Genomic DNA, 18001 nt, shown 5'->3' on the forward strand with positions numbered 1-18001 from the left:
CATATTTGACTTCTCTCTCTCTTTCTCCCAGGTTGGAGGAGGAGGGTGCACGAAGGACTGAGGCTCAGAGGGCTCTGAGAGAGGCCATGTCTCAGGTGTCAGAGCTGAAGGAGGAAGTGGAGAATGAACGAGGGATGAGAGAGAGGGCAGAGAAACAGAGGAGAGACCTGGGGGAGGAGCTGGAGGCCTTGAGGACAGAGCTGGAAGACACACTGGACACCACGGCGGCCCAGCAGGAACTCAGGTCTCGTAGAGAGGCAGAGCTGGGGGAGCTCCAGAGGTGTGTTGAGGGGGAGACGAGACGTCACGAGGCCCAGCTCTCAGAGCTCAGAGTCAAGCACTGCTCTGCCATAGACAACCTGCAGGAACAACTGGACAACAGCAAGCGGGTGAGTCACACACAGAATGTAGCCTATGCAGTGACTCTCTGCATATTGCGTGTGTTATTCCCTCAGTACAGTATCGGTAGTGACTCCTGCATGTTATTCTCTCTCTGTAGACTGGTCACTGAGACGTCTGTAACATAGTGTTTCTATGCATATGGTATGTATGTAGTAATTCCTGATGTTATATGGTTTCCCCAGGCCCGTCAGTCCCTAGAGAAGGCCAAGACTCTATTAGAGGACGAGAGGGTGAGCTTGGCCTCAGAGCTGAAGTCCCTGCAGGGGGGCCGCATGGAGAGTGAGAGGGGCCGCAAGAGGGCAGAGGGCCAACTCCAGGAGCTGACCGCACGCCTCGCACAGGCCGACAGAGAGAGAGAGGAGAGAGAGGAGCGACTGCACAAGCTACAGTCTGAGATGGAGACCCTCTCTAGTTCTCTCTCCTCCTCTGACTCCAAGTCGCTCCGTCTCAACAAGGAGGTCAGCAGCCTGGAGAGCCAGCTCCACGACGCTCAGGTACACACACACACACACATTCACACACACTGTCAACTCCTTCATCCTCTGTTTATAATCAAATCAAATTTTATTTGTCACATGCACCGAATACAACAGGTGTAGTAGACCTGTCACAGGACTTTCATAATTCCTATATGTGTTCATTAATTAAATACACTCTGTCTATTTTTAAGAATTTGTAAGGTTCTTATTTGTATAAAATAGACAGGGACCAGTCTTATCAAAATTATATAATAGTATTTATTCTCGGAGCGCGCTGCCATGGAACCACGAACAACAGTTTATATACAAAATATGACGTCATAGGTTATAAAATATCCTTCCTCCTATCGACCAGGACAAAGCAGGTTCAAAAGTTTATTCCAACCTCCTAGCGCACACCCACACACATCAAGATTAACTTCTTAAGTTTCACCATTATCCATCACTATTCAGCAGACAGTTCCAGATAACGAAAACCTAAAAGAACAACAATTAAAGAACAATAATCTGGCTATATACAGGGGGTACCGGTACCGAGTTAATCTGCAGGGGTACAGGTTAGTCCAGGTAATTGAGGTAATATGTACATGTAGGTAGAGGTAAAGTGACGATGCATAGATTATAAACAGAGAGTAGTAGCAGTGTAAAAAAAGGGGGGTAATGCAAATAGTCCAGGTAGCCATTTGATTACCTGTTTAGCAGTCTTATGGCTTGGGGGTAGAAGCTGTTAAGAAGCCTTTTGGACCTAGAATTGGCGCTCCGGTACCGCTTGCCGTGCAGTAGCAGAGAGAACAGTCTATGACTAGGGTTGTTGGGGTCTTTGGCCATTTTTAGGGCCTTCCTCTGACACCGCCTGGTGTAGATGTCCTGGGTGGCAGGAACTTGGCCCCAGTGATGTACTGGGCCGTACACACTACCCTCTGTAGTGCCTTGTGGTTGGAGGCCGAGCAGTTGCCATACCAGGCGGTGATGCAACCAGCTCTCGATGGTGCTGCTGTGGAACTTTTTGAGGATCTGAGGATCTATTCCAAATCTTTTCAGTCTCCTGAGGGGTAATAGGTTTTGTCGTGCCCTCCTCACGACTGTCTTGATGTGCTTGGACCATGTTAGTTTGTTGGTGATGTAGACACCATGGAACTTGAAGCTCTCAACCTGCTCCACTACAGCCCCGTCGATGAGAATGGGGGCGTGCTCGGCCCTCCTTTTCCTGTAGTCCACAATCATCATCTCTGACTTGATCACGTTGAGGGAGAGGTTGTTGTCCTGGCACCACACTGCCACGTCTCTGACCTCCCTATAGGCTGTCTCATCGTTGTCGGTGATCAGGCCTACCACTGTTGTGTCATCGGCAAACTTAATAATGGTGTTGGAGTCATGCCTGGCCGTGCAGCCATGGGTGAACAGGAAGTACAGGAGGGAACTGAGCACACACCCCTGAGGGGCCACTATGTTGAGGATCAGCATGGAATATGAGTTGTTACCTACCCTTACCACCTGGGGGCGGTCCGTCAGGAAGTCCAGGATCCAGTTGCAGAGGCAGGTGTTTGGTCCCAGGGTCCTTAGCTTAGTGATGAGCTTTGTGGGCACTATGGTGTTGAATGCTGAGCTGTAGTCAATGAATAGCATTGATGTTCCTTTTGTCCAGGTGGGAAAGGGCAGTGTTGAGTGCAATAGAGATTGCTTCATCTGTGGATCTGTTGGGGTGGTATGCACATTGGAGTGGGTCTAGTGTTTCTGGGATGATGGTGTTGATGTGAGCCATGACCAGCCTTTCAAAGCACTTCATGGCTACAGTACTACGGGTCAGTAGTCATTTAGGCAGATTACCTTGATCTTCTTGGGCACAGGGACTATGGTGGTCAGGGAGACACTTGAGCACAGGGACTATGGTGGTCAGGGAGACACTTGAGCACAGGGACTATGGTGGTCAGGGAGACACTTGGGCACAGGGACTATGGTGGTCAGTGAGACACTTGAGCACAGGGACTATGGTGGTCAGGGAGAGACTTGAGCACAGGGACTATGGTGGTCAGTGAGACACTTGGGCACAGGGACTATGGTGGTCAGGGAGACACTTGGCACAGGGACTATGGTGGTCAGTGAGACACTTGAGCACAGGGACTATGGTGGTCAGGGAGAGACTTGAGCACAGGGACTATGGTGGTCAGGGAGACACTTGGGCACAGGGACTATGGTGGTCAGGGAGACACTTGGGCACAGGGACTATGGTGGTCAGGGAGACACTTGGCACAGGGACTATGGTGGTCAGGGAGACACTTGGGCACAGGGACTATGGTGGTCAGGGAGACACTTGGCACAGGGACTATGGTGGTTAGGGAGACACTTGGCACAGGGACTATGGTGGTCAGGGAGACACTTGAGTACAGGGACTATGGTGGTCAGGGAGAGACTTGAGCACAGGGACTATGGTGGTCAGGGAGACACTTGGGCACAGGGACTATGGTGGTCAGGGAGACACTTGGGCACAGGGACTATGGTGGTCAGGGAGACACTTGAGCACAGGGACTATGGTGGTCAGGGAGACACTTGAGCACAGGGACTATGGTGGTCAGGGAGACACTTGGCACAGGGACTATGGTGGTCAGGGAGAGACTTGAGCACAGGGACTATGGTGGTCAGGGAGACACTTGGGCACAGGGACTATGGTGGTCAGGGAGACACTTGGGCACAGGGACTATGGTGGTCAGGGAGACACTTGGGCACAGGGACTATGGTGGTCAGGGAGAGACTTGAGCACAGGGACTATGGTGGTCAGGGAGACACTTGAGCACAGGGACTATGGTGGTCAGGGAGACACTTGGCACAGGGACTATGGTGGTCAGGGAGACACTTGAGTACAGGGACTATGGTGGTCAGGGAGAGACTTGAGCACAGGGACTATGGTGGTCAGGGAGACACTTGGGCACAGGGACTATGGTGGTCAGGGAGACACTTGAGTACAGGGACTATGGTGGTCAGGGAGACACTTGGGCACAGGGACTATGGTGGTTAGGGAGACACTTGGGCACAGGGACTATGGTGGTCAGTGAGACACTTGAGCACAGGGACTATGGTGGTCAGGGAGGCACTTGGGCACAGGGACTATGGTGGTCAGGGAGACACTTGGGCACAGGGACTATGGTGGTTAGGGAGACACTTGGGCACAGGGACTATGGTGGTCAGTGAGACACTTGAGCACAGGGACTATGGTGGTCAGGGAGACACTTGGGCACAGGGACTATGGTGGTCAGGGAGACACTTGGGCACAGGGACTATGGTGGTCAGGGAGACACTTGCCAGTTGGTCAGCTCATGCTCGGAGTACACGTCCTGGTATTCCGTCTGGCCCTGCGGCCTTGTGAATGTTGACCAGTTTAAAGGTCTTACTCACATCGGCTATGGAGAGCGTGATCACTTTCCTGCTTTCACTCTCAGGAGCTACTTCAGGATGAGACTCGTCAGAAGCTGGCTCTGGGCTCCAGGGTGAGAGCTCTGGAGGAGGAGAGGAATGGACTGATGGAGAGAGTGGAGGAGGAAGAGGAGAGAGCCAAGGATCTCTCCAGGCAGATACAGACTCACACTCAGCAGGTAATCATCATTGTGTAAAAAAAACTTTCCTCTAGATTATAATATAAAACATGTTCAGTTGTCTTCTACAGTAAGTCTATCTTCCTCCTCACCATCACTCCCTCTCTCCCGCTCTCCCTCTAGCTGGCTGAGTTGCGGAGGCAGTCGGAGGAGGTGAATGGGGCGGTGGAGGCAGGAGAGGAGACGCGCAGGAAACTGCAGAGAGACCTAGACCAGGCCGTCCAGAGAGAACGACAGAAGGAGGAGGAGAAAGAACGCGTGGAGCGACAGAGGGAGAGGCTGAGGGAGGAGATAGAGGATATGACCCTGGCCCTGCAGAGAGAGAGACAGAACTGCACCACCCTGGAGAAGAGGCAGAAGAAGTTTGACCAGGTCAGAGTTCAGGGGTTAGAGGTTAAAGGTGAGAGGTAACCATAATGACATAATATCCCGTGATGTAACCCCTGCCCTTTGCCCCCTCAGTGCCTGTCAGAGGAGAAGGCGGTGAGTGCCCGGCTGGCTGAGGAGAGAGACAGGGCCGAGGCAGACAATAGAGAGAAGGAGACACGCTCCCTGGCACTGGCACGAGCCCTGCAGGTACCATTGGAGTGACTACACACATTATTATCCAGTTATCAGCATAAAAAGTTGTTTTCATCTTCATCTAAGTAATAGTGAGTGTTGATACTTCATTGTTCCCATCCACACTTACAGGAGGCCCAAGATCAGAGGGACGAGCTGGAGAGATCTAACAAGCAGCTCCGCATAGACATGGAACAACTAGTCAATCAACAGGATGACGTGGGGAAGAATGTACGTGTGTGTGTGTGTGTGTGTGTGTGTGTGTGTGTGTGTGTGTGTGTGTGTGTGTGTGTGTGAGAATGTGAGAATGTGTGTATTTGTATTGCAGAGTGAAAATGTATCTCACACATTTCTCTCCTCGTGTGTCAGGTGCATGAGTTGGAGCGTTCCCGGCGGGCCCTGGAGACAGAGGCAGAGTCCCTGCGCACTCAGACCCAGGAGCTGGAGGAGGAGCTGGGGGAGGCGGAGAACTCCAGACTGAGGCTCGAGGTCACCCTCCAAGCCCTCAGGGCCCAGTTTGAGAGAGAGATCAGCACCAAGGAGGAGAAAGGAGAGGAGAAGAGGAGGTCTCTCAACAAACAGGTATGGAGAGAAGAGAGAAGAAGAGGTGTATCAAGCCTGAATATGGGGAGACAGTTATTCATTTGGATTAGATGCTAAACTTCTCTCTTTCTCTGCTGTTCCCTTTCTTTCCTTCCCCCTCTCCTCTTCTCTTTCTCTCCTTCCCCCCCAGGTGAGGGAGTTGGAGACCCAGCTAGAAGAGGAGAGAAGTCAACGCTCTCAGGCCATGTCCGTCAAGAAGCAGCTGGAGGGGGAGCTACAGGAGGCTGAGGCCCAGGTGGAGACAGCCAATCGCGGCAGGGAGGAGGGGCTTAGGCAGCTACGGAGACTGCAGGTAAGCTACACCCCCCTTCTCTCTTTCTTTCTAATGCTGCTTGCTCGGTCTGAGATTAGATGCTGTGCAGTTAACTGATATATAAACCACAGCTATAATGAGAAAGTTAAGTGTCCCAGAACAGAGCCTTACAGAAAACCATATTAATCAACCCTCCTTTTCGCTCTCTCTCAGGTTCAGATGAAGGAGGTGCTTCGTGAGCTGGATGAGTCCAAGCTGGCCCGTGACGAGGTGGTCGTCCAATCAAAAGACACAGAGAAGCGCTTGCAGACCTTGGAGGCGGAGTTACTGCAGCTTACAGAGGTGTGTGTGCTGGTGTGTGTGCGAAGACACAAACTCTTGTGTTTTAGGATACTAACGCCCTCTCTCTCTCTCTCTCTCTCTCTCTCTCTCTTTCTCTCTCTGTCTCTCTCCTTATGTCTGTCTCTCTCTTTCTCTCTCTCTCTGACTCTCTCTCTCTGTGTGTAGGATTTATCAGTGTCTGAGAAGATGAGGAGACAGGCTCAGCAGGAGAGAGATGAGATGGCTGATGAGATTGTCAACAGCTCTACCGGGAAGTCAGTATCTCTCTTTCTATTTTCCTTTCTGTATGTGTGTGTACTCATGTGTGTTTATTACTGTGTATTATGCGTGTGTATTACTCACGGTGTGTGTATTACTGTATATTATGTGTGCGTATTACTCACGGTGTGTGTATTACTGTGTATTATGCGTGTGTATAACTCACGGTGTGTGTATTATGCGTGTGTATTACTCACGGTGTGTGTATTACTGTGTATTACTCACGGTGTGTGTGTTGTCAGGTCGGCTCTGTGTGATGAGAAGCGGAGGTTGGAGGCACGAGTCACTCAGCTGGAGGAGGAGTTGGAGGAGGAGCAAAGCAATGCTGAACTAGTGGCCGAGAGACACAGGAAGACAACACTTCAGGTACACACTCTCACAATACTTACCCCTACACACACACACATATAGACACACACACACACACACACACACACAGACACACACACACACACACACACACACACACACACAGACACACACACACACACACACACACACACACACACACACACACACACACACACACACATATAGACACACACACACACACACACACACACACACAGTATACGGGACTCGATTTACATTTGTCAATTTTTCTTGGTTTTAATCTCCCTTTCTATCCCTCTGTCTCCCCTCCCTCCCCAGGTGGAGACTCTGACGGTGCAGCTGCAGGGAGAGAGGACCCTGGGCCAGAAGACTGAGGGGGCCAGGGAGGCTCTGGAGAGGCATAACAAGGAGCTGAAGCTGAAGCTGGGGGAGATGGAGGGAGCTGTCAGGGGAAAACACAGGCTCAGTGTCGCCGCCCTGGAGGCCAAGATGGACGGCATGGAGGAGCAGCTGGAGCAGGAGAGACAGTGAGGGGAACACACACATTCACTGATGGATTTCCCCTCGCACTTCTTCTCTCACCTTGTTCCTTTCCTCTCTCGCCTTGTTCCTTTCCTCTCTCGCCTTGTTCCTTTCCTCTCTCGCCTTGTTCCTTTCCTCTCTCGCCTTGTTCCTTTCCTCTCTCGCCTTGTTACTTCTTCTCTCGCCTTGTTCCTTTCTTCTCTCGCCTTGTTACTTCTTCTCTCGCCTTGTTCCTTTCCTCTCTCGCCTTGTTCCTTTCCTCTCTCGCCTTGTTACTTCTTCTCTCGCCTTGTTCCTTTCTTCTCTCGCCTTGTTCCTTTCTTCTCTCGCCTTATTCCTTTCCTCTCTCGCCTTGTTCCTTTCCTCTCTCGCCTTGTTCCTTTCCTCTCTCGCCTTGTTCCTTTCCTCTCTCGCCTTGTTACTTCTTCTCTCGCCTTGTTACTTCTCCTCTCGCCTTGTTACTTCTTCTCTCGCCTTGTTCCTTTCCTCTCTCGCCTTGTTACTTCTTCTCTCGCCTTGTTACTTCTTCTCTCGCCTTGTTACTTCTTCTCTCGCCTTGTTACTTCTCCTCTCGCCTTGTTACTTTCTCCTCTCGCCTTGTTACTTTCTTCTCTCGCCTTGTTACTTCTTCTCTCGCCTTGTTACTTCTTCTCTCGCCTTGTTACTTTCTCCTCTCGCCTTGTTACTTCTTCTCTCGCCTTGTTACTTTCTTCTCTCGCCTTGTTACTTCTTCTCTCACCTTGTTACTTCTCCTCTCGCCTTGTTACTTCTTCTCTCGCCTTGTTCCTTTCCTCTCTCGCCTTGTTACTTTCTTCTCTCACCTTGTTACTTTCTTCTCTCGCCTTGTTACTTCTTCTCTCGCCTTGTTACTTTCTTCTCTCGCCTTGTTACTTTCTTCTCTCGCCTTGTTACTTCTTCTCTCGCCTTGTTACTTCTTCTCTCACCTTGTTACTTCTCCTCTCGCCTTGTTACTTTCTCCTCTCGCCTTGTTACTTTCTTCTCTCGCCTTGTTACTTTCTTCTCTCACCTTGTTACTTCTTCTCTCGCCTTGTTACTTTCTTCTCTCGCCTTGTTACTTCTTCTCTCGCCTTGTTACTTTCTTCTCTCGCCTTGTTACTTTCTTCTCTCGCCTTGTTACTTTCTTCTCTCGCCTTGTTACTTTCTTCTCTCGCCTTGTTACTTTCTTCTCTCGCCTTGTTACTTTCTTCTCTCGCCTTGTTACTTTCTTCTCTCACCTTGTTACTTTCTTCTCTCGCCTTGTTACTTTCTTCTCTCACCTTGTTACTTTCTTCTCTCGCCTTGTTACTTCTTCTCTCGCCTTGTTACTTCTTCTCTCGCCTTGTTACTTCTCCTCTCGCCTTGTTACTTTCCTCTCTCGCCTTGTTACTTCTTCTCTCGCCTTGTTACTTTCTCCTCTCGCCTTGTTACTTCTTCTCTCGCCTTGTTACTTTCTTCTCTCGCCTTGTTACTTCTTCTCTCGCCTTGTTACTTCTTCTCTCGCCTTGTTACTTCTTCTCTCGCCTTGTTACTTTCTTCTCTCGCCTTGTTACTTTCTTCTCTCGCCTTGTTACTTTCTCCTCTCGCCTTGTTATTTTCTTCTCTCGCCTTGTTACTTTCTTCTCTCGCCGTGTTACTTTCTCCTCTCGCCTTGTTACTTTCTTCTCTCGCCTTGTTACTTTCTTCTCTCGCCTTGTTACTTCTTCTCTCGCCTTGTTACTTTCTTCTCTCGCCTTGTTACTTCTTCTCTCGCCTTGTTACTTTCTTCTCTCGCCTTGTTACTTTCTTCTCTCGCCTTGTTACTTTCTTCTCTCGCCTTGTTACTTTCTCCTCTCGCCTTGTTACTTTCTTCTCTCGCCTTGTTACTTTCTTCTCTCGCCGTGTTACTTTCTCCTCTCGCCTTGTTACTTTCTTCTCTCGCCTTGTTACTTCTTCTCTCGCCTTGTTACTTTCTTCTCTCGCCTTGTTACTTCTTCTCTCGCCTTGTTACTTTCTTCTCTCGCCTTGTTACTTTCTTCTCTCGCCTTGTTACTTTCTTCTCTCGCCTTGTTACTTTCTCCTCTCACCTTGTTACTTTCTTCTCGCCTTGTTACTTTCTCATCCCGCCTTGTTACTTTCTTCTCTCGCCTTGTTACTTCTTCTCTCGCCTTGTTACTTTCTTCTCTCGCCTTGTTACTTCTTCTCTCGCCTTGTTACTTTCCTCACACTTTACTTCTCCTCCCATCCCTCTCTTCCTTTTCCTTCCCATCTCCTCCCTCTAACATCTAACTTCTTCCACTACTATTCTGACTGTATGTTCTGGGTATGGGGATAAAACATGACTCACAGTCTTTCTCCCCTCCCCCCAGAGAGCGAGCGATAGCCAACAAGCTGGTGAGGAAGACAGAGAAAAAACTGAAGGAGGTGATGATGCAGGCAGAGGACGAGAGGAGACACGCAGACCAGTACAGAGAACAGGTACGAACCAGTACAGACCAGTACAGAGAACAGGTACGAACCAGTACAGACCAGTACAGAGAACAGGTACGAACCAGTACAAACCAGTACAGAGAACAGGTACGAACCAGTACAGACCAGTGCAGAGAACAGGTACGAACCAGTATAGACCAGTACAGAGAACAGGTACGAACCAGTACAGAGAACTAGTACGAACCAGTACAGAGAACAGGTATGAACCAGTACAGACCAGTCCAGAGAACAGGTATGAAACCTCTTCTCTATGAGTTCACCATAGAGATGGAGAGATACAGTAGGGTGTGTTTTCATCCCAAAAGGAGTGGTTGGTCCTGCTAATCCCAATCCTAATCTAATCCAGCCCTGGCACCAGGGGAAGGTAGGGGTTATCTCCTCCCAAATTATACTGAACAAAATAATCCCTCTACAGTGTAGAGGTAGAGGTGATACTGACCCCCTCTCAAAAATCATCTGGAATTTAATCTGTGGGATGTAATCCCAGTCCTCGTGTTCTGTGCTTAATCTGTCCAACTGTCTCCCTCTGGCCCTCTCTGATACCCTTCCCCCCTTCTTCTATTGTCTTCTCCTCTTCCACTTGAACTATTCTCTTCATCTCTCTCACTCCCTCTACACCCTTCCCCCTCCCTCCTCTCTCCAGTTGGATAAGTCTATGGGCCGGCTGAGGCAGCTGAAGAGGCAGCTCGAGGAGGTGGAGGAGGATAACTCTCGTTCCAACGCCCAGAGACGTAAACTGCAGAGAGAGATGGAGGAGCTGACTGACAGCTCCCAGAGCATGACCCGCGAGATCACCGCTCTACGCAGCCACCTCAGGTAATACTACCAGTGTGTGTGTGTGTGTGTGTGTGTGTGTGTGTGTGTGTGTGTGTGTGTGTGTGTGTGTGTGTGTGTGTGTGTGAAATCTGAGTGACCCTCCCAGATCCATTGTATGTTTGCAGTTCCATTGCCACCTACTACCACCATGTTGTATTATTGCATGTTTTTTCTTCCATTGACCTCATCTAACACTGATACACTGTCCATCAGTCTGCCTCACACTCCACTCCATCCACTCAGCATCACCACATCTGAACGGAAACCAGAGAAGTAGGTCTGTGTGTGCGTGCGTGTGCAATTCATTAAGTTAAGATTTCTGTTAGTTGTGTGGACTGCAGTATATTTTAAACTGAGGAAATACTGTCCTCTCATTAGTTTGATGTCTCAGGGGTTTAGTAACCTTTATAACACAAGAGGGCTCTTGTCTTTCCAGTCCCTTATAGAGACATATCAGATATACACTGCCTTTTTTCCACATTTTGTTACGTTACAGCCTTATTCTACAATGGATTTTAAAAAATGTTAATCAATCTACACACAATACCCCATAATGACAAAGTGAGAAAAAAAATTGGGGAAATGCTTGATCTTTTATTAAAAATAAACAGAAATACCTTATTTACATAACTATTGAAACCCTTAGCTATGAAACTCGAAATTGAGCTCAGGTTCATCCTGTTTCCATTGATCATCCTTGAGATGTTTCTACAACTTGATTGGAGTCCCCTGTAATAAATTATATTGATTGGACATGATTTGTAAAGGCACGCACCTGTTTATATAAGGTCCCACAGTTGACAGTGCATGTCAGAGCATAAACCAAGCCATGGGGTCGAAGGAATTGTCCGTAGAGCTTCGAGACAGGATTGTGTTGAGGCACTGATCTGGGGAAGCGTACTAAAAAATGGAAGAAGTTTAGAACCAAGACTCTTCCTAGAGCTAGCCAACCAGCCATACTGAGCAATCTGAGGAGAAGAGCCTTGGTGACCAAGAACCCGATGGTCCCTCTGACAGAGCTCTATAGTTCTTCTGTGAAGATGGGAGAGCATTCCGGAAGGACAACCGTCTCTGCAGCACTCCATCAATCAGGCCTTTATGGTGGATTGGCCAGACGGAAGCCACTCCTCAGTAAAAGGCACATGACAGCATGCTTGTAGTTTGCCAAAAGGCACCTGAAGACTCTCAGACAATGAGAAACTATCATGACACAAGGTAAGGCAAGAGGATGGTCGTGGACAGGCAAAAGGTCAAAACCAGTTCAGAGTCCAAAAGTCAAGGTCAAAGAGTCAAGGTCCAAGAGTCAAAGTCCAAGAGTCAAGGTCAGGGCAGGCAGGATGATCAGGCAGGCGGGAAAGAAGTCCAGAGTCAGGCAGGGGTCAAAACCAGTTCAGAGTCCAAAAGGTACTGAAGGGCAGGCAGAATCAAGGTGAGGGCAGGCAGAATGATCAGGCAGGTGGGAAAGTAGTCCAGAGTCAGGCAGGGGTCAAAACCGGGAGGACTATCAAAAAGAGAATAGCAAAAGGAGAATGGGAAAAACACGCTGGTGTCACGACTTCCACCGAAGTCGGTCCCTCTCCTTGTTCGGGGGGCATTTGGCGGTCCACGTCACCGGCCTTCTAGCCATCGCCGATCCACTTTTCATTTTCCATTTGTTTTGTCTTTGTCTTTACACACCTGGTTTCAATGCCCCAATTACATGTTCATTATTTACCCTCTGTTCCCCCATGTTTGTTTGTGAGTGATTGTTTTTTTGTAATATGGTTCGTTTATGTGGGCTCGCTTAGTTTGTATTGTATTTGTTTATTTTGAGTAAAATAAGTTTATTTACTCATGTCTACTGTCCTGCGCCTAACTCCTCTACACCAGCTACACACAGACCACATTACAGCTGGTTGACTTGACTAACATATAAGACAAACTGGCACAGAGAGACAGGGATAAATACACTGGGGAAAATAAGAGACACCTGGAGTTAATAACAGGAACAGGTGAAACAGATCAGGGCGTGACAGAAACAAGATTCTCTGGTCTGAGGAAACCAAGATTGCACTCTGGCCTGAATGCCAAGTGTTACTTCTGGAGGAAACCTGGCACCATCCCTACGGTGAAGCATGGTGGTGGCAGCATCATGCTGTGGGGAAAATGTTCAGCAGCAGGGACTGGGAGACTAGTCAGGATCGAGGGAAAGATGTACAGAGAGATCTGTGATGATAACAAAGCTCTGAGTAAAGGGACTGAATACTTATGTAAATGTGATATTTCAGTTTTACATTTTTGTATAAAAGTTTTAAATGTATAAAAACCTGTTTTTGCTATGTCATTATGGGGTATTGTGTGTCGGTTGATGAGGGGGGGGGGGGGGAATGGTTTAATCAATTTTACAATAAGGCTGTAATGTAACAAAATGTGGAAAAAGGTCAAGGGATCTGAATACTTTCCAAATGCACTGTATGAACCCTCCCTTTATCTCCTCTCCATCTCCATGACCCTCTCTACCACCTCTCTCCCGCCAGGCGTGCTCCGATGCCCCTTGGGATGCGCTCAGGTCGCAGGGCGTTGGTGGATGATCTGTCGTGTGAGAACTCTGACTCGGAGGAGCCCCCCCCCTCCCCGACTCCTTCTTCTGGTACTGGCCCCGGAACTGGCCCCGGCACCCCCACACCCCCCTCTGAAAACAACAGTCTAGGACCCCCCCCACCATACAGCCTCAACGACACTGAGTAATACACACACAAACACACACGCATACATACAGATACATACTCACACAGACACATAGGCCTGCATACATGTATATGTACACATAGGCCTGCATACATGTATATGTACACATAGGCCTGCATACATGTATATGTACACATAGACCTGCATACATGTATATGTACACATAGGCCTGCATACATGTATATGTACATACAAATACACCCTCACATAGACTGACTTACTGATCCTGCACTTCTTTAAACTATTTCCTCTGCAGTCCAAACTTGAACAGGGAGCATACACACACACTCACACACACTCTCTCTCTCTCACACACACACACACACAATTTAAGGGGGGAAGAGGATTTGTTGATGATTCGTGAGCAAGAATATGGACTGTAATCTCACTGGGGGAAACTTCATCTCCCAGAAATCTGAGGGAAAGTGAATTCTATCATCATAGCCATGTTCTATTATGATGATACTGTATTATGATTCAAATGGCAGAAGTAAGATGGCTACTGGCCACTATCAATGTAAGGCCATGTTTAACCCTTTGAGGAACTCTGACAATATTCCGCCTGTGTTTAGCGTTCTAGTTGAGGACATCGCAAAGGGCTGCTAAATGTTCTAGAATGCTGTAGAATCCTGGAATAAAACACTCCGAATACTGTTCCACTCCTCAAAGGGTTAATGACAATCTGCATGTTTGGAAAGACATTTTGCAAGACTAGAGAAACACACACACACATGCACACACACACACACACACACACACAGGGGACTGATTCATGTTTCTATGTATGTAGTCCCTCTGTCAGTGTGTGTCTTGGAAAAGGTAATCACTCATTGACTGCTGGTGTGAAAGACAGCTGATATGCTCTTCTGTCTTTTAACAAGCCTGGGAGAAGCTCCCATGAGTTGTTCATCTTTCTCTCTCTCACTTGAATTTCAATTTAAGACCAAGTTGTTATTTTAAAATGTATTTTAGAAAACAAACACAGAATGTCTGTGAAGTATTTTAGGATATATTACTAATTTGTTTGTAGTTTGAATTAGGTCATATATGGGGGAAATATCAATCAGGGAAGAGGGTTAAGTGAGAGAGGAAAAAATGAAAAATGATAATCAACCTTGCTGTTGTATGCACAACGAAGAATGAAGCCAGCGTCAAGTTTCTATAGAAAAAGACTGATGATATTTCACTCCATCATCACACATACTGGTGAAACTGGCTAGGGCATAAACACCGGCATCATCGTAGACCTTATCAATCCATCTTATGATTGTCATAAGATGATGAAATGTTGCTATCTTTTGTCATGAGAAGCGATGACAACCAAACATGCTGTTGCAGTTGCATCAAACACTATTGCAAAACAAACCATGCAGTCTGTCTTCGGTGCTGTGCTCTGATCTGGGTTATCTAGACATTCATTGACCTTTTTGGATTGAGACAGATAGATAGTTACTGTAGTTAGGCCAATGGATTGCATAGGTACAGTAGGTAGATAGCTACAGTAGGTAGATAGTTTCTTTAAGTCTTTAACATATAACTTCTTATAAATACAGGCAGTTGAATCTATGTCATTTATATCAGTCTGAATATGAGCAAAATCCTCCATTATTTATTGCCGCTGGTTGTTTTTTGTATTCTTTCCAGTCTGTTCAGACATATCATTGGTAGATGACATACTGGTATGGTATCACTGGCACTGATGGAAAGGAAGGCAGGGCCTCACACATACTATAACCATGACAATAGAGAGAGGTTAAGAACAGAATCACAATTACTAGGTAGATTGTGGTTAACAACATCTGTCTATCTATGTAGACTTGTGTTGTTGAATAATTCCTGGATGGGGTATTGGTTGTTCTATTTGACAGTGTATCAGGATGTTAGGGAAGTTTGTAGGTCTTGGTTAGTAGGGAATGCACTGGAAATGTATTGGACAGAGAGATGACAGGCATTTAAGACAGTAACCAACACTACATCAGAACTCACCTGTGGAGCAGGACACTGGAATCTCTTACACAGAACAGGAACATGTGAAAATTGAGGACGTAATGTTGGTGTTTTGAGACTGCTAGTCATTCTCAACATATCATAAGCATCCATATCTTTTGTGTTTATCAAACAGACATATTGTACATTGTAATAATGTTTTTTTAAATTCATTCATTGTGTAATATATTTATGGAACAAAGCTTTTGTGTTTAACCAAATGGTGGGCGTATGGATGAGAAAAGGGACTTATTGTATACGTAGTAGAATAGAATAGATTCAAGTAGAGTAGTAGGGCAGAGACGGGTGTTGGAGGAATTTCCACTGTAATCCATAGAACTACCCTCTGGAATAACAGACCAAAGTGGAGGACTTTTTCCAGCAACTTCCGTTGAGTTCATTGTCTTCAGATCTGTCCTATGAAGCACCAAGAAAACCCTGTTTCTACCCGGAATTTCTGTATAGATCATTCTAGAACAGTAACGCTCTAGGCTTCCCTCCCCTTATATCATAATAGTGTTTTTGCGGAAGTCATAAGGGGTCGAATCTTCCAAAGTGTTGTCTTTTCATTAAGTGACAGACAGGGAGATTTCTAGCCAGTTAGAAGATATGGTTTGACCCCTTTAATCTCCAACAACATTCACCATTCATTCAAGTTTAACAAGTGCAAAACCTTTTTGTTAGTGTATATTGTTTATATTTGAACTCCTCTCAGCCCCAGAACCTCTCTGCCTGACACAACAGAAGTCTGTACAGAGAATAAATATCCTGTCCACATACTGTTCTTACAGACACACGACACCTTGACATAGGGACGTTTCGCTGCTCAGTCTAGTTAAACACTACGTATTTGCATGGCGGTGCATTCCATTGATTATAGCATTGGCCGCATAGTCTCCCGGTTGTCTGCTCTTGTACAAGGAAGAGTATTTATCTCCCTCCACATAAGACTAGGACATTCCCCTTGAAAAGCATGCAGGGTTGAACAACTAAAAGGTTGTTTAAAGAGCAAACTTACAGTTCCCCATCATTATCTCATGTCAAGCTTGACACAGTGGAGAGCAAAGTTACAGTTCCCCATCATTATCTCATGTTAAGCTTGACACAGTGGAGAGCAAAGTTACAGTTCCCCATCATTATCTCATGTTAAGCTTGACACAGTGGAGAGCAAAGTTACAGTTCCCCATCATTATCTCATGTTAAGCTTGATGCAGTGGAGAGCAAAGTTACAGTTCCCCATCATTATCTCATGTTAAGCTTGATGCAGTGGAGAGCAAAGTTACAGTTCCCCATCATTATCTCATGTCAAGCTTGATGTAGTGGAGAGCAAAGTTACAGTTCCCCATCATTATCTCATGTCAAGCTTGACACAGTGGAGAGCAACGTTACAGTTCCCCATCATTATCTCATGTTAAGCTTGACGCAGTGGAGAGCAAAGTTACAGTTCCCCATCATTATCTCATGTCAAGCTTGATGCAGTGGAGAGCAAAGTTACAGTTCCCCGTCATTATCTCATGTCAAGCTTGACGCAGTGGAGAGCAAAGTTACAGTTCCCCATCATTATCTCATGTCAAGCTTGACACAGTGGAGAGCAAAGTTACAGTTCCCCATCATTATCTCATGTTAAGCTTGACGCAGTGGAGAGCAAAGTTACAGTTCCCCATCATTATCTCATGCCAAGCTTGACGCAGTGGAGAGCAAAGTTACAGTTCCCCATCATTATCTCATGTCAAGCTTGACACAGTGGAGAGCAAAGTTACAGTTCCCCGTCATTATCTCATGTTAAGCTTGACGCAGTGGAGAGCAAAGTTACAGTTCCCCATCATTATCTCATGTCAAGCTTGATGCAGTGGAGAGCAAAGTTACAGTTCCCCGTCATTATCTCATGTCAAGCTTGACGCAGTGGAGAGCAAAGTTACAGTTCCCCATCATTATCTCATGTCAAGCTTGACACAGTGGAGAGCAAAGTTACAGTTCCCCATCATTATCTCATGTTAAGGTTGACGCAGTGGAGAGCAAAGTTACAGTTCCCCATCATTATCTCATGCCAAGCTTGACACAGTGGAGAGCAAAGTTACAGTTCCCCATCATTATCTCATGTCAAGCTTGATGCAGTGGAGAGCAAAGTTACAGTTCCCCATCATTATCTCATGTCAAGCTTGACGCAGTGGAGAGCAAACTTACAGTTCCCCATCATTATCTCATGTTAAGCTTGACGCAGTGGAGAGAAAAGTTACAGTTCCCCATCATTATCTCATGTTAAGCTTGACACAGTGGAGAGCAAAGTTACAGTTCCCCATCATTATCTCATGTTAAGCTTGACGCAGTGGAGAGAAAAGTTACAGTTCCCCATCATTATCTCATGTTAAGCTTGACGCAGTGGAGAGAAAAGTTACAGTTCCCCATCATTATCTCATGCCAAGCTTGATGCAGTGGAGAGCAAAGTTACAGTTCCCCATCATTATCTCATGTCAAGCTTGACACTGTGGAGAGAAAAGTTACAGTTCCCCATCATTATCTCATGTCAAGCTTGATGCAGTGGAGAGCAAAGTTACAGTTCCCCATCATTATCTCATGTCAAGCTTGACGCAGTGGAGAGCAAAGTTACAGTTCCCCATCATTATCTCATGTCAAGCTTGATGCAGTGGAGAGCAAAGTTACAGTTC

General features: G+C 46.9%; 1 protein-coding gene across 10 annotated transcripts in view; it reads left to right on the plus strand.

The window, feature by feature from the left end:
- LOC110534321 (uncharacterized) overlaps nucleotides 1-14966 on the plus strand; it is a 98724-nt gene extending 83758 nt beyond the window's left edge. For all 10 annotated transcript variants that reach the window (XM_090190803.1, XM_090190759.1, XM_090190770.1 and 7 more), the window contains 16 exons: nucleotides 32-389; nucleotides 585-896; nucleotides 4316-4468; nucleotides 4592-4840; nucleotides 4931-5044; nucleotides 5162-5260; nucleotides 5399-5611; nucleotides 5763-5924; nucleotides 6099-6227; nucleotides 6393-6481; nucleotides 6728-6851; nucleotides 7137-7345; nucleotides 9686-9794; nucleotides 10450-10622; nucleotides 10836-10895; nucleotides 13139-14966. In XM_090190803.1, the coding sequence (XP_090046929.1) occupies nucleotides 32-389; nucleotides 585-896; nucleotides 4316-4468; nucleotides 4592-4840; nucleotides 4931-5044; nucleotides 5162-5260; nucleotides 5399-5611; nucleotides 5763-5924; nucleotides 6099-6227; nucleotides 6393-6481; nucleotides 6728-6851; nucleotides 7137-7345; nucleotides 9686-9794; nucleotides 10450-10622; nucleotides 10836-10895; nucleotides 13139-13349 (2764 nt within the window). In that variant the 3' untranslated portion in view covers nucleotides 13350-14966. The remainder of the gene's footprint in view (nucleotides 1-31; nucleotides 390-584; nucleotides 897-4315; nucleotides 4469-4591; nucleotides 4841-4930; nucleotides 5045-5161; nucleotides 5261-5398; nucleotides 5612-5762; nucleotides 5925-6098; nucleotides 6228-6392; nucleotides 6482-6727; nucleotides 6852-7136; nucleotides 7346-9685; nucleotides 9795-10449; nucleotides 10623-10835; nucleotides 10896-13138) is intronic.
- The last annotated feature ends 3035 nt before the right edge of the window (nucleotides 14967-18001 follow it).

This window comes from Oncorhynchus mykiss, chromosome 2 (genome assembly GCF_057628025.1).
Source record: "Oncorhynchus mykiss isolate SJ-2025 chromosome 2, ASM5762802v1, whole genome shotgun sequence".
NCBI lineage: Eukaryota > Metazoa > Chordata > Actinopteri > Salmoniformes > Salmonidae > Oncorhynchus > Oncorhynchus mykiss.